The sequence below is a fragment of the Danio rerio genome, chromosome 12 (genome assembly GCF_049306965.1).
Source record: "Danio rerio strain Tuebingen ecotype United States chromosome 12, GRCz12tu, whole genome shotgun sequence".
NCBI lineage: Eukaryota > Metazoa > Chordata > Actinopteri > Cypriniformes > Danionidae > Danio > Danio rerio.
Window position 1 is genome coordinate 25771516 of NC_133187.1, and position 25420 is coordinate 25796935.

At 36.4% G+C, this 25420-nt stretch overlaps 1 protein-coding gene across 2 annotated transcripts in view; it reads left to right on the forward strand.

Moving 5' to 3' along the window:
• psme4b (proteasome activator subunit 4b) overlaps nucleotides 1–22643 on the forward strand; it is a 63300-nt gene extending 40657 nt beyond the window's left edge. The window contains exons 30-47 of one of the 2 annotated variants that reach the window (XM_005156206.6): nucleotides 328–464; nucleotides 548–601; nucleotides 686–815; nucleotides 3734–3815; nucleotides 3945–4098; nucleotides 4191–4257; nucleotides 4752–4877; nucleotides 6585–6737; nucleotides 6813–6917; nucleotides 8295–8386; nucleotides 8475–8606; nucleotides 11161–11455; nucleotides 11545–11673; nucleotides 13616–13771; nucleotides 13858–14020; nucleotides 15900–16033; nucleotides 16150–16288; nucleotides 21155–22459. In XM_005156206.6, coding sequence (XP_005156263.2) covers nucleotides 328–464; nucleotides 548–601; nucleotides 686–815; nucleotides 3734–3815; nucleotides 3945–4098; nucleotides 4191–4257; nucleotides 4752–4877; nucleotides 6585–6737; nucleotides 6813–6917; nucleotides 8295–8386; nucleotides 8475–8606; nucleotides 11161–11455; nucleotides 11545–11673; nucleotides 13616–13771; nucleotides 13858–14020; nucleotides 15900–16033; nucleotides 16150–16284 — 2244 coding nt within the window. In that variant the 3' untranslated portion in view covers nucleotides 16285–16288; nucleotides 21155–22459. 2 annotated transcript variants of the gene reach the window in all.
• Nucleotides 22644–25420: the final 2777 nt, after the last annotated feature.

The following is a 25420-nucleotide window of genomic DNA, read 5'->3' on the forward strand; positions in this document are numbered from 1 at the left end:
TGTTGTGTTCTACTATTCTATATTGAATTATTTTTAATTGTTTTTTCAACCAAAAAAAAGGTACAAAAACATAATGACAGAATTTTTGTTTGGGTCAACTAACCCCTTTATGTGTCCACAATTATTATTTGTTCCTTGTAATCCTGTTATTTTAGTAGTGTTTATTTTTTTATGAGGGTGAAGTATTTTAAGGCAAAGTAAGGTAATTTCTGTGTGAGCTGAAATTCATATTCAGTGTAGCTGCCAAAAAACAATGGACCTTTTTTGACTGCCATGTGTAGAATGGCAGTGCTGTAAAACTCGGTTTCTCCTTGGATGAATCTGTAGGTACCTGAGAATGCAGTTTTTCTAGGCCGGAGCATCACCAATTCAAGCCAACCCACTCCACACATGAGTACTCCAGAAGACCAGGAGTTGCAGCAGGGACTGGCAGTTCAACAAGCTAAAAACCGCGAGGCAGAGCAGTAAGTGCCACACACAAACACACTCTCAACATTTACGTCTCATTTAACATGGTGTGGTGAATCTGTGCTGTTTGCTTTTCCAGGAAATATGAAAAGCTTGTAAAAGATCTGTTGGAATGTCTAGATGACAGGGACCTGTAAGTGTCACACTGATTGTTTTCACTAAAACTGAACTTTTGAAAGCATCACTCATTTGTGATTATTCTGATTTGTGTCATCAGACCTTGGAAATTTGAGCACATTGCTATCGGTTTCCTGTCTCTACTGCTGAGAGATGACTATCCGCTCCCAGCTCCTGCTGTATTCTTCTTTGTACAGAGCCTAAACCACGATGCACTTGTTGTTCGCAAGGTTGGTGGAATGCTAATGTTTTGGAAGTTTTATAGGGCGCACAGTGATGTGGTGTTCCTCTGTGATATTTGTTTCTCTAAAATAGCGATGCTAGTGACTCACGACCCCCCACTATTTTCGGAGGGGGTTAAAAATGTACAAATGTTGTGCACTGAAAGTCCATTGTTGGTTTAATTTTGGAGACTGCCACTCAGATATCATTCTCCACATTCAGTCGTGACCTGTACTTATTATTAATGTACATGAGTGCAAAAAAGATGAAAAATTTAACATGATTCTGTAAAATTGATTTGATGCAACTGACACTGTTGCAGTGTCGTTAATCTAATATAATCACCCTAGGGGTCGCAATAGCTTTTTTTTTAATATCTCTAACTGGCAACTACTATGTTATATATTTAAAATCTGGCAATTCTAAAAGCTTTATCAAAATTAGTAGTATTATTAAATATATTATTATTATGTTTGTATTTTTATTTATATTTTATATATAGTGCGACCCTATTAAATATAATAAACAGTAGCGCAGCGGACGGGCACGCTCCGGGGGGGGCCCCGCTTGATTAGGGGGCCCCACATCGTCGTGATTTTCAATAATTGAAAATCCAGGAACCGCAATAATCAAACTCTTGGGAACAACTGTGGTCGGAACCAAAGTTCACAGGTCTGTGTTCTCTGAACTCCTCTCAAACGGTGGTCTACTTCATTCTGATTGCTTGCCGCCGAACTGCGTCATAGCCAATGAAGACGCACCGCTGATTCTCACCGCCGGTTCTCGTTAAAAAAATGAATGACTTCTGGCTACTTTGACGCTCTTGCCGGTTTTGGTTTGTGATCGCTCCTCAGTTTGTGAAGGATTCCCCACGTTGTCGCTCCACCCCGCCTCCTTTCCCCGCTCCTCAATTTGTGACATAGATATATACACTAGATATCGCATAGGGACCCTGAGCATGCGTCTATAGCGCCGCCACAGTGGTACAGTGCTCCCAGGACAAATGTCATTCAACCGCACTAGACAAGACAGTATTATTACGTGAAGATACGGGACTTTAGCGCTGTCTACGAGTCTAGTAACGAGCAAACAAAGAAAACAAAGCACAAAGGCAGAACATTTCATAGGTAAGATTAAGTTTTTTACGTTTTTGTATGTTCTGAAATTTGTGCTAAAAAGGTAGCGTTATTGATGATAATACAGTCACTTACTGCATTCACCATAAGGCAAAGTAGCTCCAATTCGCACTAAATACTCGGCTTATGCTAGTTTTGTTGAATAAAATCAGCAAACAATGCAAAAGAAATATGACAACGAGATGCTGTGATGCCAGAAACTTGTATTATTGTCGGCTAGTGAACGAGTCGTTCATAACGGAGATTCATTCACAAACAAATCGCTCCCTCCGTCAGTATGAGAAGTGAAAGCAGGAGAGGAGGTGTGTTTCAGGACACGGATTAGATCAAATTTAACAGGGAGGTTGGATAGTACATTTCTGTACACACAAACACAAGCTTTTTGTCAGGAATGCCTGTGCGATCACTGATCCATCAATGTAGAAAAGTGATGTAAAATTATAATTTTCGTAATTAAAAAAAATTGCATACTAACATCCAGGAAAACTCCCGATCATAGATATATGTGTATATCTCTGCCCTTATTACCCCTGTTTAAATTAAGTATTTAGATGTGTTGTATAATGTAATTTGTTTTAAAAGTGCTGCATTTTCAGTGTCACAATTTAATTTCTTCATTTTCCTCTTAATATACTAATATTGGAGTTTTTGATCTAATTAGGTTATAATTAGACTGCATAAAAGAGGGTATTGGAGTGTTGATAGGAGCCAGGCTACTTTTTTTGAGTGAAGCATGATGCATTTATTTATATATTTATTTATTAATTTATTTATTTTTTCAGCAGAGTAAACTTCAATAGAACAGGTCTTGAAATTAGTTTGTTAGTCTATTTCCTTAAAAAGTTTTTTTTTGTCTTTTTTTAAATATTTCCCAAAGGATGTTTTACAGAGCAAGGAAATTTTTAAAGTATGTCTGATAATATATTTTTTTCTGGAGAAAGTCTTAGTTGTTTTATTTCGGCTAGAATAAAAGTGGTTTTTAATTTTTTGAACACCATTGTAAGAACAAAATTATTAGCTCCTTTAAGCTATATATATATATATATATATATATATATATATATATATATATATATATATATATATATATATATATATATATATATTTTTTTTTTTTTTTTTTTTTTTTTTTTTTGACTGTCTACAGAACAAACCATCATTATACAATAACTTGCCTAATTAACCTAACCTGCCTAGTTAACCTAATTAGCCTAGTTAAGCATTTAAATGTCACTTTAAGCTGTATAGAAGTGTCTTGAAAAATGTCTAGTAAAAAATTATTTACTGTCATCATGGCAAAGATGAAATAAATCATTTATTAGAATTGAGCTATTAAAACTATTATGTTTATATATATATATATATATATATATATATATATATATATATATATATATATATATATATATATATATAAAATAAAATTCTGGCTTTTGTATTGTTAACTAGTTTTGATGTCTGCATCATTTGTGTGCATCTTTTAACTTTTAATTTTCATATGTATGTAAAGCGCTTCAATGTGTGCTACTTTTAAAGGTGCTACAGAAGTAATGTTTATTATTAATAAAGCACAGTATATAAATACATGCCTTTTACATGCCTTTATGGTCACTTTTGGTCAATTTAAAGCATCTTTCCTGAATATAAATTACTTAATTTTCAAAAACAAAAATAATTTACTGACTTAAAGCCTTTGAATGGTAATATGTGCACACAAATCGTGTTTAAAAGTATATTTAAAAACTCTGTATGTGTTAATGCTTTTTTTCCCAATGCTCACGAATATATAGATGGCGATAGCTGCAGTTGCAGGCATACTGAAACAGCTGAAGAGACCACGCAAGAAAATACCAGTTAATCCCTGTGATATAAGTGAGTAAACATTACTTTGCATTCAAATAAATACTATTAAATGTGGAGACCATTCAATTACTCCTCACATCCATCTGTTGGTCCATCTGTAAAGTTTCAGAAGCTAATTACACTTGTGATGCGGTGCAGGTGGGGTAACTGAGCCGGAGGAGCTGGAGGCAGGAGACCGGCCAGGGAACGACTGGCTGCAGTACCACAGTGAAAGCCTGCCGAACTCCCAGCAGGACTGGGATGCTTTCTGCTTTGTAGAAAAAACCCACTGGGGCTACTACTCTTGGCCAAAGTAAACACTCTACGCCTTTGATCACTGTACTATTCAATTTAACTCTGTGCCAGCAGATTTTAGAACACACTCTTTTGTTTCTCTGCTTACAGGAAGTTGATGGTGTATGCTCCAGCAGCAGAGCAGCCCAAAGATCTCGCTCCTGACACCATGAGTGAGGTATACTTCAACAGATCTTAACTGTTCTTGCTCAAAGGGATGAAATGAATCCTTGACTTGTTCCAAACCAGTTTAAGTTTTACGTGCTGTTGAACTCGAAAGAAGATATTTTGAAGAATGTTGAAAATCAGTAACCATTGACATCGATAGTATAAATACAAATACTGATGCCAGAATTTTTAAGTTGTGATGTAATAGTGTTTCCGGGTCCAATCCTTTACTCATTTGAATTTAAACAATTTTGTGGCCTTTTTTGTCATATCATTACACAAAGCCAATATTTTATAAAAAAATATGGTGTAGCTTTGAGTCTGGACGTGGTTCAAGGATGATTTACAGTCTTCAATAGTATTATGGCACATTGAGCATATTTTAGTACCATTTGTTGTTTGCATTTGGCATCTGATAGTGTTTTGAACAAAGAAACTGTGAAAAGTGACGTCAGACAAACATGTTTTTAATGAACTAATTTAGTATTTATTTATTTGTTTCAGAGGGAAGCTATCATCAATGACCATTTCACAGACCCCATGTTCATCAACCAGCTCATCAAGTTCCTGTCCCTTGAGGACCGAAAGGGCAAAGACAAGTTCAATCCTCGTCGCTTTTGTCTCTTTAAGGTACAAACAGCATGAGACGTTACTCATTGTCGGATTTTAATGTGCTGTTTGTGAGTAGGTTCGGAATGAAATAAGCAAAACAGAGATTAAACTGTGCTGAAACTGAGACAATCTTGTCAAGTTGAATAGCTATTTACATTTAATCATTTGGCAGACACTTTAAATAGAATTTCAAATGAGCACAGCAGAATTAGCCAAAATAGATTGTATAAGTAATACATAAACTATATATAAATATGACCATTTCCAGAAAGCCTAATATACAAAGTAGATAGAATAATGAATCAAGTGATGATGTTAGATTTTAAATGGCATAGTAAATAGAAAAGAGATTGTTAGTGTTAGAAGATCAATTTAGATTGAATGAAGAATAGATAAATGAGAGGTAACTTAATTGTTTTATGTTTAAGCCGCTTAAATTCACAATAGCAATTAAGTTAACTTAATCGATTTGTGCTGGGACAGGAATAATGTGGAATCCAGCATTTTTTACTCTTAAACTGCTGTGTTCTCATGGCTGTTGTTACAGTTGTCAGTTAACTGTCAGTTTAGATGTTCAAAGGAAAATGCAAAGTGCACATTTACATACTGATTTAAATGGTGCTCTTATCACTTTGGGCTTTGTTTGCTAACTAGCAACTAAAGGCAGATTCACCCTACTTTGACTGAATCCTTGGCATTTCTTATTTATTTGATTCTAAAGATCTGAGTGATCTGTTAGGTTTGTATTTAGTGAGCATATCTGTAATGTATTGAGGCCATTTAGTGATTTATAGACAAGTAGTAATACTTTAAAATCTATTCTGAATGTAACTGGGAGCCAATGTAAAGACCTGAGGACAGGTGTGATGTGCTCTGATTTTCTGGTTCTGGTCAGAATCCTGGCAGCAGCCTTCTGGATGTGCTGCAATTGTCTTTTTGGAAAGGTCAGTGAGGAGTCCATTATAGTAATCCACTCTGCTGCTGGTAAAAGCATGAACAAGTTTTTTAAGTCTTCACTGGAGACAAAGCATCTAATTCTTGCAATGTTTTGAGATGATAGTATGCTAGTTTACTTATTGATTTGACATGACTACTGAAACTCAGATCTGACTCCAAAATAACACCAAGATTTTTGATCTAAAGTGTTACCAAAAACTTTGTTGCTATAATGGCACATGTAGTCCACAGTATTTAGTCAAGTGTAAACCAAAAGGCACAATAGAGATTGTTTATTCACTCTCCAATGTGCTTTGGTACAGTTTTGTTTGTGATCTAATTATTGTGGAATTGTGATTAATGAATTGCGATGCATATTAGCCAGTGTTTGTCATCAACGTTTGCTTACAGTGTCCTGTGCAGCAGGGTAAATTCATAATTCAGAAGCACACAGAGCGCATAAGACATTCCCCTGCCTTCTATTTTTGGCTTCTCGGGAGACGGAACGTGTTCACAATTTAGCATTTACTGAATCATTATCATCCTGTTTACGTTCACTGATTTCAGCATTTTTGTTGCCGTTTCCCCTGCTGTAATTCCCAAACGACACATGGCACAGAATAGGAGAATGCATTCAATAAATGATTTGTGCAGAGCAGTAAATACGATTGTGCTCCCAGCCACATCTACCTCTGCATTTTAACCAGCTCATAAAGCTGCCTCGCTCACCTGCTGTACAAATATATTACAAAATACAGATGGCTTGCTTTTCTCGTTCATCGCCCACAGGGACTTTTCCGGAACTACAGTGATGCCTTCCTGCCAGTTTTAAAGCCTCATATGGAGCGGCTGGCAAACGACTCTCATGAGAGCACCCAGCGCTGTGTGGCTGAGATCATCGCAGGCCTGATTAGAGGCAGCAAACACTGGAGCTTTGGAAAGGTGAGTGCTGGTGCCTGTGTGAGGGATGGGAGCCACTGAAATGTTTATTGTCATTCATGTCTTTCTCACACATAGGTGGAAGCGTTATGGGCATTCCTCATTCCTCTGATGCGAACAGCGCTGTCTAATATTACTGTGGAGACCTACGCCGACTGGGGTACCTGCGTGGCAACTGCTTGTGTACGTCAATTTGTTAAAACTCATGTCACATAGTAATGTTTCATAAACAAACTTCTAATTAAGTATTGACAATCATTCTATTATCCAATCAGCTTAAACAAAACCCCTATAAATAGTCAAGCACGTTCTATGTTTTCTCTTGACTTCCCTCCACCACCCCAACTCCACACTTTTGGAGGGGTGCATTCTGGAGCCGGACTAGACACTGGGCTTTCTTTCCTAAAGGGGGGATAACACAAGTTAGGGTGTTTTTCCGAGCTCAGAGCCCTCTCTTTGACAGCACGCCAAATATGCATGTTTTATTCAGTCAATATCTGTGAGTGTGAACTCATGAATTTCACTACCTTAATGGTTATTTGAAACCAACCATAAATGGCCATTTCAAAATGCGCATTTTCCAGGAACAATTTCTGTAAGTAGAACTAACCAATATGCTTTCCACTTTGTATGGAATATACACATTTCAGTAATAACGGCAGGCTAATTACCTCAGACAAACACAGCGCATCAAAACACTGCAGCAATGTTTGTTTATTTGTCATCCTCTAAAAAACCTGTTGATGGTCGTCTAGGTATGAGAGACGACATAGACAATGCGCTCACGCTTGTCACTTCAGGTCAGAATAATAACACATGTGAAAATGATAGCCGCAGTGAGGAGATTGTAAATAAAAAGGGATGTAAGGATGTCGCCAGAGTGGCTTTTTGGTTTCTTTTCTTGTGCATCCCAGCCACTAGCTCCCCATCTGAAAGATGTTTTTGCATAGGGGTAATGTAGTCATTCAACTTCACAATTTGTAATGTTGCAGTATGTATTTGAATATTGATTTGCAGTCAGTTTCCTTTATTGTTCAAGAGGTTTTAGCTCAAACTAACAAATGGTTTTGTGATGGCGTTTGAGCAGGGTGCACACCAGCTGCTCTCCCCATGCACATTTGACATTTTGTACACATTAGACTAAGGTCTGATATTTTGTAGAGATTATATTTTGCTTTTTGCAAGTATTTAATGATTTCGTTCTGAGAAATATTCATTCATTTTCCTTAAGCTTAGTTTCTATTTCAGGGTCGCCTCAGCAGAATGAACCACATCTGAGAAATATGTTGAATTATTCAAAAGACGTGCAACTTATTGTCTCTATATAATTAATAAGCATCAGTGTCATCCTTTTAAGCCATTAAGGCTTTTTGACCACATCATTACTGATGAGCCAATATCTTTCATTTAATCCAATATTGGCTGATAGATATCCATGACTGATACATCTGTGCATCCCTACTTTTTTTTTAAATAAACAATTTCCCCAAAAATATTGACATATAATTGTGTCAATATTGCATGCCCCTGTTTAAAAGCTGTTGATATTTGTATTTTCAGGAGAGCCGAGATCCACGAAAGCTCCACTGGCTTCTCGAAATGCTGATGGAGTGTCCTCTCAGCGGGGAAGGAGGATCATTTGTAGATGCCTGGTAAGTGTATATTAGGTTTTGTTTTATGGACAGATTCTGACACCCTACTTTCGATGCATACACTGATAGTCTCTATCTTTCTCTGTAGTCACCTGTATGTACTTCAGGGTGGTTTGGCACAGCAGGAGTGGAGGGTCCCAGAGCTGCTGCACAGATTGCTGAGCTACCTGGAGCCCAAGCTCACTCAGGTTTATAAGAATGTGAGAGAGCGTATCGGCAGGTGGGTCTGCATTTGTGGTCAGGGCACTCACTAGACACTTTTACACTGTTAGACCAGGGGTTACAACAGGCCCGGTCAATAGCCTGGGAGCTCAAGCCATGAGGCCAAAATCATGATGCACTCACACTTGTTATTTGTTTAAGAAATGGATTCTGAAATTTTCTAAATGCTTCGTTATTCTCACTTGAGCTGATTCTGTGCATAGTTTACTAATGAGATTTTTAAAGTTTTACTGCTGTTATTCCTTCAGTCAAAGCAGTAGAGGGCACTAACATAATTTATTTAATGAAACGTTAAATTTAATCAAAACAAATGTGGAACTGGATGCTGACTCAGGGGAAGTTCCAATGAGCCCCGATCATGTCCCAGAATGCCCGCTATCCAATTTTTTTTTTTTTTTTTTTTCATGTGACTACTGCTTTTCTAATTATGGTTTTTTCTTCTGGTTTGTGGAAACTGTTTGAAAGAATTTTTTTTATCATGCTACAGATCTACATATATAATGCAAATTTAGTGAGGTACATTTGATTTTGTGCTTAACTTTTATCATAAATAAAAATAACATTTAATAATGTTAAACTAGTTTAATGTAACATTAGTATCACAAACATAAATGTGAGCAAAGCTCTTGAGTTCAATGTTTGGATTATTTCCTCTTTGTATTTCCTACATCAGTGGTTGCCAAAGTGTGGGTTGTAGGACAATAAGAGGGGGGTAATTTTCAAAAATCCCAATTATTTAAATTATTAGGAGGCCATATTTTATCTAAAATAGTAGATAATAGTTACATTAAAAAACAACATGCAAAAAAAGCCATCAGCCTTTTTATTTATTTTTTTTATATTTTATTAATTAATTTATTATTTGACCCCTGGGGTGATTAAATTACTTTAAAGACACAGCAATAGCATCAGATGCAGCCCATTCATTTTATAGCACCAGGTTGCAGCCAAGTTATGGCACTTATGTACATAAAAAAATAAATACAGGCTACAACTAAACATGGAGGAGGGCCTCTGAGTGGCATTCTCCAAAATTTACTGATGAATACAGTTGGGCGTATTGGTATGTGTACGCTGTTGTGTGCATAGTTTATATAAGCAATATTACACTAGTCGCAGTGTGATATGGCTGTATATCAGCACTGGTGCATTGCTTCAGTGTCCCACCAGTGCCGATATACAGCCATATCATACTGCTTTGAGTGTGATATTGCATTTATACAACAGTTTGATGCCATAATCGTGTATATAAAAAAGAAAGTCAAATATTAAGAGTCTAAAAATACTTTTGTATGAGGAACTACTTTCTTCCTTTTAATTCACATCTGCAGCTGATGTCAGAACAGCAAAAACCATTGCTACCTCACCAATGCCCCTTTAGAGCTAGTGTTTGAATGATTCTCTAGCGTAATGTCTAAAGTGATGACAAAACAGGTGAAATTTTAAGATTATAAAGCTGAAGGGCATGAAATGCCATCTCTCTACAGAGATTTCCCAGTATTTCCCTGATGCAATTGTGAGATCACAATTTTAACCCCAAAAAAAGCCAAAGCAACGCAATGTGTTTGCGATAAGGAAAAACTCCAAACACATGCGGGCATTTCTTCTTTCTTTCTGTTCACTGAACTAGTCTGCAGTTACGAAAACAGAAGACTCATTAGAAACAAAGAGAGAGATCGACTTAGAATGTCACTTACCAGTTTATTAATGTTTTGATCAGCTGTAGTTAGAAATTACACAGTTTTTTTCTTCTAGGGGCATATTATGCAATCTCTGTCGCCATCTTGTAGATTGACAACGTCAACCGTCTTTGCTCTGCTCAGCTTTTAAATTATAAATATTTAAAATAGGCACTATCCTTATAAATAAACTGCACAGTTGCAATCAAAACAACTACATTCTCGACTAAAAAAGCATCAAAAGCACATTATGCTGTCCAACAGCTGCAATATTTGTCAAACTGTCATGAGTTTATTGATTCGCTGTCACTCTATGTGGGTGTAGTAATACACAAGGGTGAGGAGGCTGTACGAGTTCTGATATTGTAGAATATCGTGCGGCTATCAGCCAATCAAATTCGAGAACCAGACAGAACTGTTGTATAAATATTTATAACCACTTCAGAGAATATTTGAGGTCGCGAGTCACTGGCATTGGTAATTTGGGGGTCACAGGCTGAAAAGCCCCTGGCCTACATTACAGTAATATTCAACACTTCACTAATTTTACCCCATAGAGACTTGTTTTGAATTATATTTTGGGTTATTCACGGTCTGCTGAAAGTAATTGAGTTAGTTAATTCTAATAAGTTGTCTTTAAATATTCAGTGGATGGACTGTTATGAAAATAAAGCCACTTCATTGTACCCAGAATAAAGTAAAATAAAAAAGCTGTACTAATTGTTTAACACATTGTTACTCTAATAGTTCACGCAAAGCATCATGGGGGCATAGGAAACATTGGATGGGACAAACAGTTTAAACGTGGCTACTATAATCCAAAAATACACCAGCACTCGCTTTCATCCTCTTGTCGTGATTAATTCCTTTCAGCGTATTGACGTACATCTTCATGATTGATGTGGCTCTGCCCTACACTCTGCCCACTAAATCCCCACACATCGCCGAGTTCACCGAGCGGATCCTTACTCAGCTGAAACCCCTGATCGAAGGTGACGAGGAGATCCAAAACCACGTGGTGGAGGAGAATGGAGTAGGTGAGCAGGACGAAAGGACCCAGGCCATCAAACTGCTGAAAACAGTGTTGAAGTGGCTGATGGCCAGTGCGGGACGCTCGTTCTCCACTCCAGTCCCTCAGCAACTCCAGCTGCTGCCGCTGCTCTTTAAGGTCTCGTGTGCTTCTGTGTCTCATCTTTTATCCATTTGTGCGGAGTGCTCTTAAGTGGATTGCTGACTTGTTTTTCTCTCTGTCTGCAGATCGCGCCTGTTGAAAACGATGACAGCTATGATGAGCTGAAGAGAGACGCCAAGACATGTCTATCTCTTATGTCTCAGGGGCTTCTGTATCCTGAGCAGATCCCGATGGTACTCGCTGTGCTACATGAGGTGAGGATTCAGCCACGCCGGACTTAACCTCTGAAGGCTAAATTTGACCTTGGTTCATTTATTATTTAATCAATCTTATTGCTTTTGTAAGATGCTATCGGTGGGAGAGAAAGGTAAACAAAAATAGTTTTTGAAATAAAGTAAAATCTGTTAAAAATATATATATTATAATAAATAAAATATCAAACAGAAATGATAAATACTGAATAAAATCTGTGCTAAGATATTTTTGGTGTAACTAAATGTACACCACCTGACAAAAGTCTTGTTGCCTATTCAAGATTTAGGAACAACAAACAATAACTTAACTTCTAGTCAATCATTTGGTATCAGAAGTGGCTTATATGAAAGGCAAAGGCCTCTAAATTACGCTCATTTGACCAAAATAAAATACGATTATGCATTGATTCTTAATGATTTAATTAGAACAGTAAGGTTTGCTTAGACAAAAGTCTTGTCACTTAACAAAAGTTTGTCCAGTTAGAATATAAGGTCATTGTGCAGTGGAAAAAGAACTAATATTGTGTTTGAATCCCATGAGCTTGGAGGACTGCATCCATGCATCTCTGCAATGACCCAAATAGCTTATTAATAAAGTCATCTGGAATGGCAAAGAAAGCATTCTTGCAGGACTTCCAGAGTTCATCAAGAGTCTTTGGATTCATCTATAATGCTTCCTCCTCCATCATACCTCAGACATGCTCAATAATGTTTATGTCTGGTGACTGGGCTGGCCAATCCCTGGAGCACCTTGACCTTCTTTGCTTTTAGGAACCTTGATGTGGAGGCTGAAGTATGAGGAGCGCTATCCTGCTGAAGAACTTGCCCTCTCCTTTGGTTTGTAATGTAACATGCAGCACAAATGTCTTGATACTTCAGGCTGTTAATGTTGCCATCCACTCTACAGATCTCTCGCATGCCCTCATACTGAATGTAACCCCAAACCATGATTTTGTCTTCACCAAATTTACTGATTTCAGTGAGAATCTTGGGTCCATGCCGGTTCAAATAGATCTTCTGCAGTGTTTGTGATGATAGGGATGCAGTCCAACAGATTATTCATTTGAAAAATCTACCTTCTGCCACTTTTTTAATTGATCAACTAGAAGTCGAGTTATTATTTGCTGCTCTTACAACTGGGATTGACGACAAGATTAAGCTATTTATTAAAATATGAATAAAAATGGCAACATAGCAGAAGCATATAACATAATTACACTTGAAGTTCATAATTAACAATTTACTGAATTAAATGAAAACTGCAAATATATTAAATTTCCTCTTTCCCAGTACTGGGTTGAAGCTGGTAGGGCATCCGCTTTGTAAAACATAATGCTGGATAAGTTGTCAGTTCATTCCACTGTGGTTACCCCTGATGAATAAAGGGACTAAGCTGAAGGAAAATTAATTAATGAATGAATAAATTAAATTTGCTCTAAAACTATTAATATTACAAACATATATTGCTATTAAAATAGTAATTGAAATAAAGCTAAAATTGCCTTATCAACAAACCAAAACAGTTTCTAATAAGGTAATAAAATAAGAGAAATAATTCTCCTATTTTTTCATCTATTAAGAGAAAAATTGACAAAAAGCAGAACATGAACCTACATTGTAAACTGGAAATATAAATATTAATATTAAAAAATTGTTGACAGTAATTTAAGTAATTTAAACTAATATTATAGTAAGAATAATATGAATGTAAAAAATACATTTTGCGATATCAGTATTATTATATTAACTAAAATAATAAGTTATTACTACCATTATTGTTTCTGTAATACTCGTCTTGTATGCAGATAATAATTTAAATTGTAGAAAATAATTATTAATTGTCCAAAATAATTAATTGTCTTATTTATTACCAACCAACACGTATCACCTTGTCCTTATTTCTACAGTTGTGAAACCATAAGCTTTTTTTCTACATTTACAGATTGCCGGTAGCAGCTCTTGGCATGCCAGATACTCAGTGTTAACGTATCTCCAGACGATGGTGTTTTATAATCTGTTCACCATCCTGAGCAGCGAGCAGTGTGTTCAGGGCGTCAGAGCTCTGGTCATCAGGCTCCTGGAGGACGAGCAGCTGGAGGTACATCTGGGCCACAATCATTTATTTATTCGCTTTCATGCACCCTTTTCATTAAAGCTTCATCTCTGTGCGTGTCTCTGCTGTAGGTGAGAGAAATGGCTGCCACCACACTTAGCGGCTTCCTGCAGTGCAATTTTTTGGCAATGGATTCCTCCATGCAGACCCACTTTGAGGCTCTATGCAAAACCAGATTGCCCAAAAAGAGGAAAAGAGATGTGGGTTCTGTGATGGACACCATTCCTTCTGTTGGTATGATCACACTTTAATCAAACGCAGTGCTGTGCTGTGTGGACCAGAGAAGTAGGGCAGTGGAAACATTCCAAAAATTCAACAGCAAATGTCATTTAAGTTCAAGTTTAATACCAGCTCTTTTAAATTATCCTGTCATAAAAAGGTCAAAAAGAGGTTCATATTTTTAAGGATGTTTGTATGTGCATATTTTGTGGTTAATAAATAAAAATATTCAATGTCAGTATAACAAGATACATTCACAAAGTTTTAAAGCAATGGGCTGTACGCACACTGACTTTTAATTTCAGCCAGCCATCCTCAGCCCTTCCAGTGAACTGACTTTCCTTTTTAAAATCGCAGTGTTTAAAGTCTGATTTCTTTTTAAAAATCTGTGTTCTTTACTGCCTGATAGATGTAAAATATAAAGTGGGCCTCAGACCGGAAAAGAAGCACTGCATTAAATTCCATCCCTGCCATGTCTTTAAAATATGCCAGTTTATTTTACTTTAGTATTTTCAATGGAGTTTCTGCGCTCTCCTGCTGATGCTGACAGTGCTAGCGGTTACACGGCCTTTAATCTTGTTTTACGCTTAAACAACTGATTGAATGCTTTAGTTTATTTAACTGAATGTATTGTAATTAAATTACAACATCGATACTGTAAAAGGACCCTTATGAAATTGAAAATAGTCACATAAATCTTTCACCGAAAGTTTGTCATTGGCTGAAAAACACTAGCTGTGTGCATATAGCCCATTAAATGATTTTGATATTTGTACTGGACATTAAAAAAACAACATTAAATTAAATAATTTAATCAAATTATTTATTTATTTATTTATTTATTTACAGGGACATTTGGATACTTTAAAAAGAAAAAAAAAACATTAGCAAATCAAAAAAAAAAAATTCCTGGGTATTTTAAAATTTTATCAGGTGTATGTTATTTTAAGGACTTAAAAGCTTTAATAATTATTAAATGATATTTACAAGATGAAAATAAGCCCACAAAAATAACATAAATCCTATTAAAATATTCCAATGCCTTGCAGATTTTAGCTCCAACTTGCTTCAACACTTTCCGGTAAATTCCTAGTTTACAAATAAGGGTGAACTCACACTATGCAATCCGAACCGTGCCCAGGCGCGTTTCCTGGTTTGTTTGACAATTGAGAGTGCTCCGAATTGGGGTTGAGCGAGGTTTAGTTGGCCGACCATGGCCTGGTTGGAAGAGGTGTGCCAGAGCCCAGTTTGATTGGGCTTTGGTGCGGTACGCTTGTAGTGTGAGTGCAAAGCGTGCCTGAACCTGAAACTGAAGACGCAATGTCACTTTTAAGGGACTGTTTCATATGGATTTATTAATCATTCTTACTTTTCAATAAACGCACTGTCATAGTTTATTAAAGATGCAAACCCCTCACTGCACGTCAGCTGCACCTTTAGCAAACCTCCTAATACCTACGGCACAATGACTTTATGATCATTTATGAGCATCAAAAGTTGTGGATCCGTTCGGCAAAATATTTGACTATGTGTTACTACATCCCAAATGACTAAAACGATATAACTAAAGCAATCTGCACTGTGCTGAGTGAGAGTGCTTCTCTTCCTGCTTAGGTTCAGAAGGTAAAGATGCAGTGTGAGTGCAGGCCGTCAGGGAAGAGGGGAGGGGGGACAGTCGCACTTCGGTACGGTTCAAAGCAAACGTGCCTAGTGAGAGTACGCCCTAAGAGCTTGAATAGGTGGTTCAGGTATGTCTAATTGGGTTTAACTGAACTCTGGGTAATTGGGTTAGCTAAACTCTGTTGGACACCAGAGATCTATAGGGATGTTGAGATAGATATATTGAAAAAATAATAATAATAACAATAAAAAAAACATGCTTCTCTGTCTTCAGATCTAGTACGGCGTCACGCAGGAGTGCTGGGTCTCAGCGCGTGCATCTTATCCAGTCCGTACGATGTCCCGACCTGGATGCCTCAGCTCCTCATGGACCTCAGCGCACACCTCAATGACACGCAGCCCATTGAGGTACACGGCTCGTCACAGCAAACACAATTGCTTTCTGTCTCCTCCTTGTGCTCTATGCTCACAGGGCCCATTAAATCTAACAAAAATCAATACAAGCCTCTCTCCGTCTGATTTAGATGACCGTGAAAAAGACTCTGTCTAATTTCCGCCGCACTCATCACGACAACTGGCTGGAGCACAAACAGCAGTTCACGGACGACCAGCTCGTGGTGCTCACAGACCTTCTGGTGTCTCCCTGCTACTATGCATAGACAGGTACGTTACAAAGACACTTTTTTTTGAATGTGTCATGACATGGATTGTTTAATGATCCTTATACACACTCAAAAACATATTCAAAAGATTTTTCAGCATTACTTTGCCTGTGCATCGATCTAAACTACTGTAACTCTCACTCATTCAGAAAAGAATGAGGTGGGAACCACAAAGCATTCAATAGCTTAAATAAAAAAAAAATACAACAACAAAAATGCAGGCCTAACCTTGGTTGAAATGCTATACTTCGTTTGGACTTTGGGTAGTGGACTTGAATAGACTTTATATGGGCTATATGCACACAATAAACATCCGGTTAAAGGTTAATGTGACATTCTCAATTTCATAAGGGTCCTTTTACTGCATTATTGTGATAATGTTATTAACATACAATCAGTTAAATTAACTTAAGCTTTCATTTAGTTGTTCAAGGGTAAAACAAGATAAAAGACCATGTAAACGCTTGCACTATCAGTTGCTGCAAGCTTGCCCAAAAACTCCATTAAAAATACTGGGGTAAAATAAATGTTCATATTTTAAAGACATGGTTGGGAAAATTGAATGCAGTGCTTCTTGTCCAGTCGGATACCCACTGTATATCTTTTAGGGAGTGAAGATCACTGATCTTTAAAGAAAAAAGATCTTAAACATGCTGATTTTGTAAAGACAAGACAGTTCACCGGAAGTGCTTGGGCTGGCTGACTGAAATTTAAAAGTCTGTGTGCAAAGTCTGTGTACCCCATTGGTCCTCACTGGACAGGACTGTGAAAAGTAGGCATGGGCTGGTATGAGATTGTGACTGTATGATAACCATGGACAAAAATATCATGGTATCATGTAATTACTCTAAAAATGTGTCCTTTTTAAATGTCTGGGTAAAAAAAAAATTTTCCTACATTGCACACAAAATATTTTAATTTAAGAAACATTTAAAATATTTTGAAACAGAAGCTTTTGTTGTGGAGGGTCCTTTTTGCTGGAGATACTGTTGCTCTAAAAACTAAATAAAACAGTCACAAAAAAAGTAAAAAAAACTGTGCATATACCATAGGAACCACATATAACAGAAAATTCTAGCAGTTTTAAAACCTTGACTTTTCTAAACTGATGTAAATCGGTTACCGTTCCATGCCTATTTGTGACCTCAGAAAACGTTTTTTCATAATTCTGAAGGCTGATTAATTATTAGTGAGATATGTTTGAACTCTGTCATGGATCTAAATAGATCATGTTCAACTGGTAAATAAAACATTTATCATTATCAAGTCTATTGTATTCCCGGGGACTTTTAATTTTGAATAAACCAGCACATGCGTTTCCGGTGAACTGTTACGCCATTATAAACCTGCTACATTTAGGGGCTGTTTTGTTTTTTAAATTAATGTTCTTTACTTCACCTAATTTTTAAGTTGGACAAAAAGCACTGCAACAAATTCATTAAGAAACACTTTTCCATGCCTTGTCTTTAAAAATATGGTCATTTTCAATTAAAATTTGTATTTACAAACCAAGCATTTTTTTTTTATACTATTGGTGATTTAACCGCCACAATTTTGCTTTTTATCAGTCATTTATCAGAATGGATTTGTATGCATGTTGGACATACATTCTTCTGAACAATTTTGGCTCCAGGATAACACATGATTACTTTTGAGAAGTTTAAATAAAACCTCCATGTGAACCTAATGGAAGAGTAAAATTTCTCTGTTGTCAGCAGTAGCTCAAGAGGCAGTTTTATGTAGGAAAATATCTATTCAGGATAGTATCGTGATATTCTTCACAACAATGTTATATTGATACGGTCACTCATATTGATATACAGTGGTCCCTCATTATTCACAGGATTTACATCCTAAAAATAAACCACAATAGACAAAATTATTTTTTACAATTATTATAGATGTTTTAAGGCTGTCAAACCCTACAAAAAACATTTGATCTTCATTTATTTATTACATAGTGGCGCCCTACAGCCACGTAACTTCAACCTTCCTTTACCATGCCCAGAAGTTCAACTTTTTGTGCGATGGTTAGCATCTTCCTGTCTTTTGGGTGCTACTACAGGTGCCTTTGACTGTGCAGAACATTTCGTCGACATTGTGGGGAGAACTTGCCAACATACAGTACAGCACTTCAGAGTCACACTAATAGCGTTAGAAGATTTATGTAAATTTGGCAAGCTGAACGCATTCTGTACTATACAGAGCACATGGCACGAAGGAGATCAATTGGCAATGGTCTACAGGCAGTCAGCATGCAGAACACAATGCACTTTTAAAAAATTGCACAAAAAATCTGCGAAACTGAGAGGCCATGAAAAGTGAACTGTGTTATAGCAAGAACCACTGTATCACCAATATTTAAAAATACTGTTTGGTTGCATAATAAAACTTTTAAATTCAATTAAAACTTCAAAAATTTTCAGTTCACTAACTGTAATTTTGTGGGGGATGAGTCACCTTTAGCATGCAGTAAGTTAGGAAAATAAATATGATTTTATTACCGAAAGGTGCATACAACATTTAAGTGAAGTTCCACAAACTAATTTCGAGAGGAGCACGTGATATGATGGCACTGCTTGCCACTCATCAGTAATCAGTAATAATCCAATCAGAATAATCCTAGCTTAATATAAATGGATCACTTTCTCCGTATTGCTCTGTCTTCTTTTTGGAAGAATCCCCCCTTCCACCCAATCGCCTCCTTTTTCTCCCCTTCTAAAGGGGGAGCGATCGAGACCTACCTGATCTTGGATCCCCTGATATGCTTCTAGACCAGGCGGGAGCCCTGGGCTTAAATATCTCCGAGCTCAGGGTTCTCTCCCGGGACAGCATGCCAAACCTGCTATAAATACAATGCATATCTAAGTGGGAACTGGTTTTCAGTAAAGTGTTTGTCAGTGTGTGCTCGACTATGCCATTTTTTCACTGCACTAATAAATTAAAAGTGTAAAACTGAAAAATGTTTCTGTTTAGTTTAAAGGAAAGGGTAATCAATTGCAGTATGTTTAAAAATCAATATTTTCAATAATATTTTAACATGAAGAGTCTGGTGATTCCCAGCCTTAATTTTAAGTTGTGGAAAAATGCTCCTTGATCAAAGCCTATTTGAAGTCATGAGTAGGCCCACTTGAAATCTGCAGGGGCCTCATGTACGAAGACTTGTGTGGAAATCTTACTAAAACATTGCGTACGCACAAAGCTCTAAATGTGCGTACGCAGAAAAAAATTCAGATGTATGAAACACTGCGTACGCCGAATCTCACGCATATTCTTTTGTACATCTGAATGAACGTGAAACTGAGCGCAACATGCACGAGCACAAAACCCCTCCCTGCCTCCTCCCCCGTATGAATATGCTAATGACTATGCTAATGGGAAACCCAACGAAAAAGCAACGGCAAAATCAAGCAAAAAGAGAAACTTTGAAGAGAATGTGAATTGGAGGTGCTGCTTTCGGAGGTAGACCGGAGAAAAGCGATGTTATTTGCAAGTTTGTTCTCCGGAATTAACAACAAAAGAAAAAAATAGAGTGGGAGAGTTTAGCTGATACGGTTAACACAGTTGGGTCTGAACATCGCACTGAGTGCATTTAAAAAAGAAATAGTGTGGTTTATAGCTGTAAAATGTTGCAGGACCCTTAACAGTCTCAGTGGCGCACCTCATAAGAAGCATGTGATCATGTACTGACACGTTCGAGCATAAACTCGGCTCGAATTCAGCGTCTGATGAATTCTTTCTTCTTTTTTTCCCCGCTACATATCAGATTTTGCCAACTATTTATCACGAGAAAGACAAGTAGGAATCATCAATAAGTTTGTGCATCATATTTTATTTGCACATTTATTGAATGGAAATGTTTCTGATTCACGCATGCAAATTCATCTTCAGATAGTGTCTTTATAGCAATGTGTGTGCGGTAGATTGCTCAGATTACATTGGGAAAACAGGCGACCGCTGCAAATTGTGCTTTAATGTTTAGCTGGTCAACTGTATGGTATGGAAATCTTACATACCTACTATATGAACCCGTCTCATACAGCTGCCATTGCAAGGCTCAGACACTTTGTAGAGAAGAATTTAACACAACTGCCTCTAGGAGTCGCCAATGGAAATAAAACAGACACGCACAAAAAATGTGCGTACGCCTGCCAGAAAGCTGCCTTGAACCTGCGCACATTCCCACGTTCAGTTCATTGTTAGTAAATCCAAACGTGAGCGATTCTGAGCGTGAAACTTGGCGTACGCAAAGTTTTTGTGCGTACGCAGCGTTGATACATGAGGCCCCAGATCTTTAGCCCATCAGTCAGACAATTTATTTACTTGTGTAAATGTGTGTAAATTTATATTTATTCAGTTTTTAAATTGATTTCAGTAACATAATTGACTAATATGAAAGTGTTTATTTGATTTATTCAAAATACAGTTTGTACAGTAATATTTTCTGTTTTCAGTAAATAAAATTCTGTTTTCAAATAAGTGGATCTAGATGGATTTGCATTAAAGAAAAGTTAAAATTGTATTTTTATTAATTATCAGGTTTTTAGTTATCATACTTCCAAAATCATTCTGCACAAATCCACAGATTTTTTTCCAAAATTCTCCACAGAAATAGCAAAAAAAATGTCTGCAGATTCTGTCTGGCCCTGGTCATGACCCCTTCCAGTAAATTTAGGTATAGTTTCGTGGCAAATGAATCCTGTGATGCCTAATAAATGCTATTTTATTTAGCAGCTCTCTAGGTTTCACGATTTTGACCGTTCTAATCTTATATTCTGTTCTGTTGCCATAGTAACTCATTAAAGAAAGAGAAAGCTGCTTAATTGCATGATCATGACCTGAGAATATATATATTTTTTCATTTCAGGTTTTGACAGCGTTTCTGCAGGTTTTAGTTTCCTTTTTTTATTTTATATTCAAATCTTATGCATTCACGAGGACATGATGGAAGGACACAGACGCTCATGATGTCGAACCCACGAGCGCATGATGAGAAGAGGGCAGGAGGCAACAGAGATAGGCATGAAGAAGTCGAGAACACAAGACCTGAGGCGAGCAATTTAACCACCTAGAAATACACTCTGTACGTACTGTTTGTATGTATATATCTAGCCCATATTTTTGCATTTTTGAAACTATACTTAATATTTAAGGTTTACCAGTGCAGGGATGTACGGCCTGCAGTCTGTAATATTATTGTACAGATAGTTTTTTTTTTGGTTTTTGGGGGGAGGGGGTCCTCTCAAAACTGGGGTGTTGAATTGTGTGATGAAGGACAGATTGCCTAAGGATCGCCACATAAATCCAACTCAAAGCCCCCATCATGCTCTCTGATGTGAGTTTTTAATGTTCTGAGCACTCGACGATCGCTCAACGACTGAATCCATTAAATTTAGACTTTGTTGCGTTTAACTGGAATATTTTCAGCGTGTAGCTTAACATTTTACATCTAGCAGCATGCGATTCTCAATCAAGTTTTTTTTTTTTTTTTTGCCATACAAGCATTTTTGGATAGATCAAAATGTTTATTCATCGCATCGATAACTTGACGAACAATAAATTTGGGCCGAGTTCTCATTATTAATCATCACATGAGGACGCAAGTCTGAGTACTGTGACGTTATTGTGGTATGTGTGTGTGTGAAAATAGCTGTGACGTTGTCTTGTAGCTCCGCTCACATGCCATCATGACAGGGTTTTCTTTGTGTCCTCTGTGTATTTATATGTGTATGTATGCATTTATGTACTGTACATATGCATTTATCTATGCATAAGCGACTGACATGTCTTCTCTTGAGAACTGCTTGAAGAGAATTAGAACGTAAAGCGAGTTTGTGGATGGCGGTGGATTCGTGTGCGTGATGGCGTGATTGTGCATGTTTGTAGTTTGGATCCTATTTTAAGCCGTTTCTTATTGGCATGTGACAGAATCCAGGTTTGTCTTTCCCTATTCCATCCTCTAAATCCCTTTAGATTGAATCGCACACAGCGCCAGGGCAGGGCTTCGGGTCGTTATTATTACCATGGTTAGTTCTGTTTTACATTCGGGAGTGTACATAATAGGAACATTAGCTTAGTGCCAAAACTGCAGTGATTTCTCTCTATTTTTTTAGATGTTTGCTTTGTTTTACTCTCAAGGCCAATAAATGTATTGTTTTTAACAAATTAAAAATGCAAGGACTCGTTTTTTTCTCTCTACAATCTTGCTGTTTATCTGGAAAGTATAGTTTTATGAATGCATACAGTATGGTTGTGAATTCAACAAACATCGAGTTCACATAATGGACACAACAACAGATGAGTGGAGTTGTAATAGTTCTGACAAAGAATCCATAATAAATGAATACAAAGTCAAACCTTTGCTTGGGTAAATCTCACAAATCCCATTTTGTTGTGTGTGCCTGTGTGTGTGCGTGCGTGCGCGTGTGTGTGCGTGTGTGTGTGTGTGTGTGTGCGTGTGTGTGTGCGCGCTCGCGCGCGCGCCAGTTATTATTATTTTTAATTAACAATAAAAGGAAGACTTTTATCTTTTAGGAAAAAAGATCTAAAAACGTGTGCATGTACAGTTGAAGTCAGAATAGCCCTACTCTATTAGCCCCCCTTTATATATTTTTTCAATTTATGTTTAACGGAAAGATTTTTTTCAACACATTTCTAAACTCAATAGTTTTAATAACTAATTTCTAATAACTGATTTCTTTTATCTCTGCCATGATGACAGCAGGTGATATTTCACTAGATATTTTTCAAGACACCAGTATTCAGTTTAAATTGGCATTTAAATGTGTAATTAGGTTGGTTAGGCAAGTTGTACAATTAGGCAAGTCATTGTATATCAGTGGTTTGTTCTGTAGACTATCAAAAACACAAATTGCTTAAAAGGGCTAATAATATTGACCTTAATGTTTTTTTTTATTTTTATTATTAAATAAACCTTTTTTTTTTTCTAGCTGAAATAAAACAAATGAGACTTTTCTCCAATAGAAAAAAATATTTCAGCACTGTTAACAATTTCCTGTGGTATTTACAGTAAACTTATTGGCAGAAGTTTGCCAGTTACTTACTATAAATCAATTACAGGAAAAATACTGTATTTACATTTACAGCGCGTTTTATTGCTGTATATATATTTACATAAACATAAAATATTGACAAAATATAGTCATTTTCACAATGCAACTCTAAAATACAGTACCATAAAGTTGTGTGTTTCCCAAAACCGTCATTAGCCAACTAAGATCGCAAGTTTTGTCGTTATAAACAGTGTGTTTATTTGGCGTTTTCCAAATCCATCATTCCAACAAACATTCCCAAACAGCATTACAAACTTCTACACTTCCTTTAGAGCTGTAGTTAGAAGAAGAGTTCCTGGCTGTGTTCTATTCCCAGTTATTCCCCCTATGCCCTATTCCTTTCAAGCGTTCCATCATTTAAACTTTTAGAAAATAAACACATTAATCTCTCTTAGGTGTCATTTGCCTTCAAAGTATTTTTTTACAGTTTCGTTTTAGCGAACTTAATATTGACAATTGTGCTCCCTTCGCAGTGCACTTTGAAAACATTTATGCTATTTTGACCGCAGCCGTTGCTCATCATGAAAGCTATAGGTGACCTAATATTTGAAAGCGGAATTTACTTTACATCTCCAAAGCTTGTGAAAACAAAAACATATATAGCATACGTTAATGCTTTTTATTTATAGTAGGTTATTTATTAAGAAATGTATCTGTAGCCTACTGTATATGACATGGACCTGCTGGTTAGAACATTTCTGCAGTGGTTTGAATGTCAAAGTTGTAAAAGTAGACTATAAAAAAAAAACAATATCCTACTTAATAGTAATAAAATAATAATTATTATTATTACTTTTCTTCATAAATAGCCTACTGTAAATTACAATCATAAAAATGTATATGATTTATATATGAGATTAGAATACGTGTTAGCTAAGTGGTTTTTATGTTTTAGCGATATGGAATATTTTCAATAATATTTGTAAAGGAAACATAGGCCCTAAATGTGCCATTTACAAAGTCCTATATTACAGTTAATATAGAAAATGAATGCATGTTTTTACCAAAACTAATATAGATTTTTTTTTTAAGTGCGTGTGTAAAACAATATAATTGTATTCAAACAATGTTGTCCATTTTCATTAAATGTTCATTAAATCATTAAATTCTTGCTCAGAGCATCATTATAGACTTTTTACGTTATTACTAACGTGGTTCAAATGATGGATCTGCGACAGAAACTACGGTTTTGGGGAAACACTCGTCACTTCATCGTTTATTTCCCAAACAATGCATCGTCCTATGATAGTTCAGCCATGAGTTATGTCATTGTTTGGCAAACGCACTCCTGCATAGCTGTCCTGCAGTAAAATATAGTGCATTTTACAGTTAAATGCTGTATAATTTAAAAAAAATCGTTAACAGTGAGGAAATACTGTGAAAATGTCTTGCTCTGTTAAACATCATTTGGGAAATATTTAAAAAAGGGGGGGAAAACCTCAGGAGGGCTAGTAATTTTGACTTCAACTTTATGTAAATATCTCACCTCACATTAATAATGGGGTCACAAATTCAGTTAATAGCAAATTATAAATATTTGGGTGATGTTGGACAATAAACTTAAGTGGGATGTGTGAACTGACTGTAAAAGGAAAAAGCTTCACCATAGAATGTACTTCTTAAAGAAACGATCGTCTTTTTATGTTGACAACACATTGTTGATCATGTTTTAAAGTGCTTTTATTGAAAGTATTGCAACATTCTGTGTGATCCGTTTGTATGGACTTGCTTCTGAGGCCTAAAATAGGTCACTGGGAAAGGTGGTAACAACAGTCAGTATTGGAAATAAAACTAAAGAGCATTGATAGTATACAAAGAATGAGTACTAAAAAAGGCTATCATGATGAATGATGACATACTTTATCATACACCTTCAAATTGTTACCATCAAGTCTTCAATATTGTGTTCCCAAATGTGTTAGAAATAGGACATAATTATTATTTATACCTTAACCAATTAAGTTTTTAAATTCCTTCTCTCTCAGTAGTAGTTGAGAGCCAGTAGACTGGATATTTATTTAGAGTTAGGGGTACCATATTTATGAATGATTTATTTATAT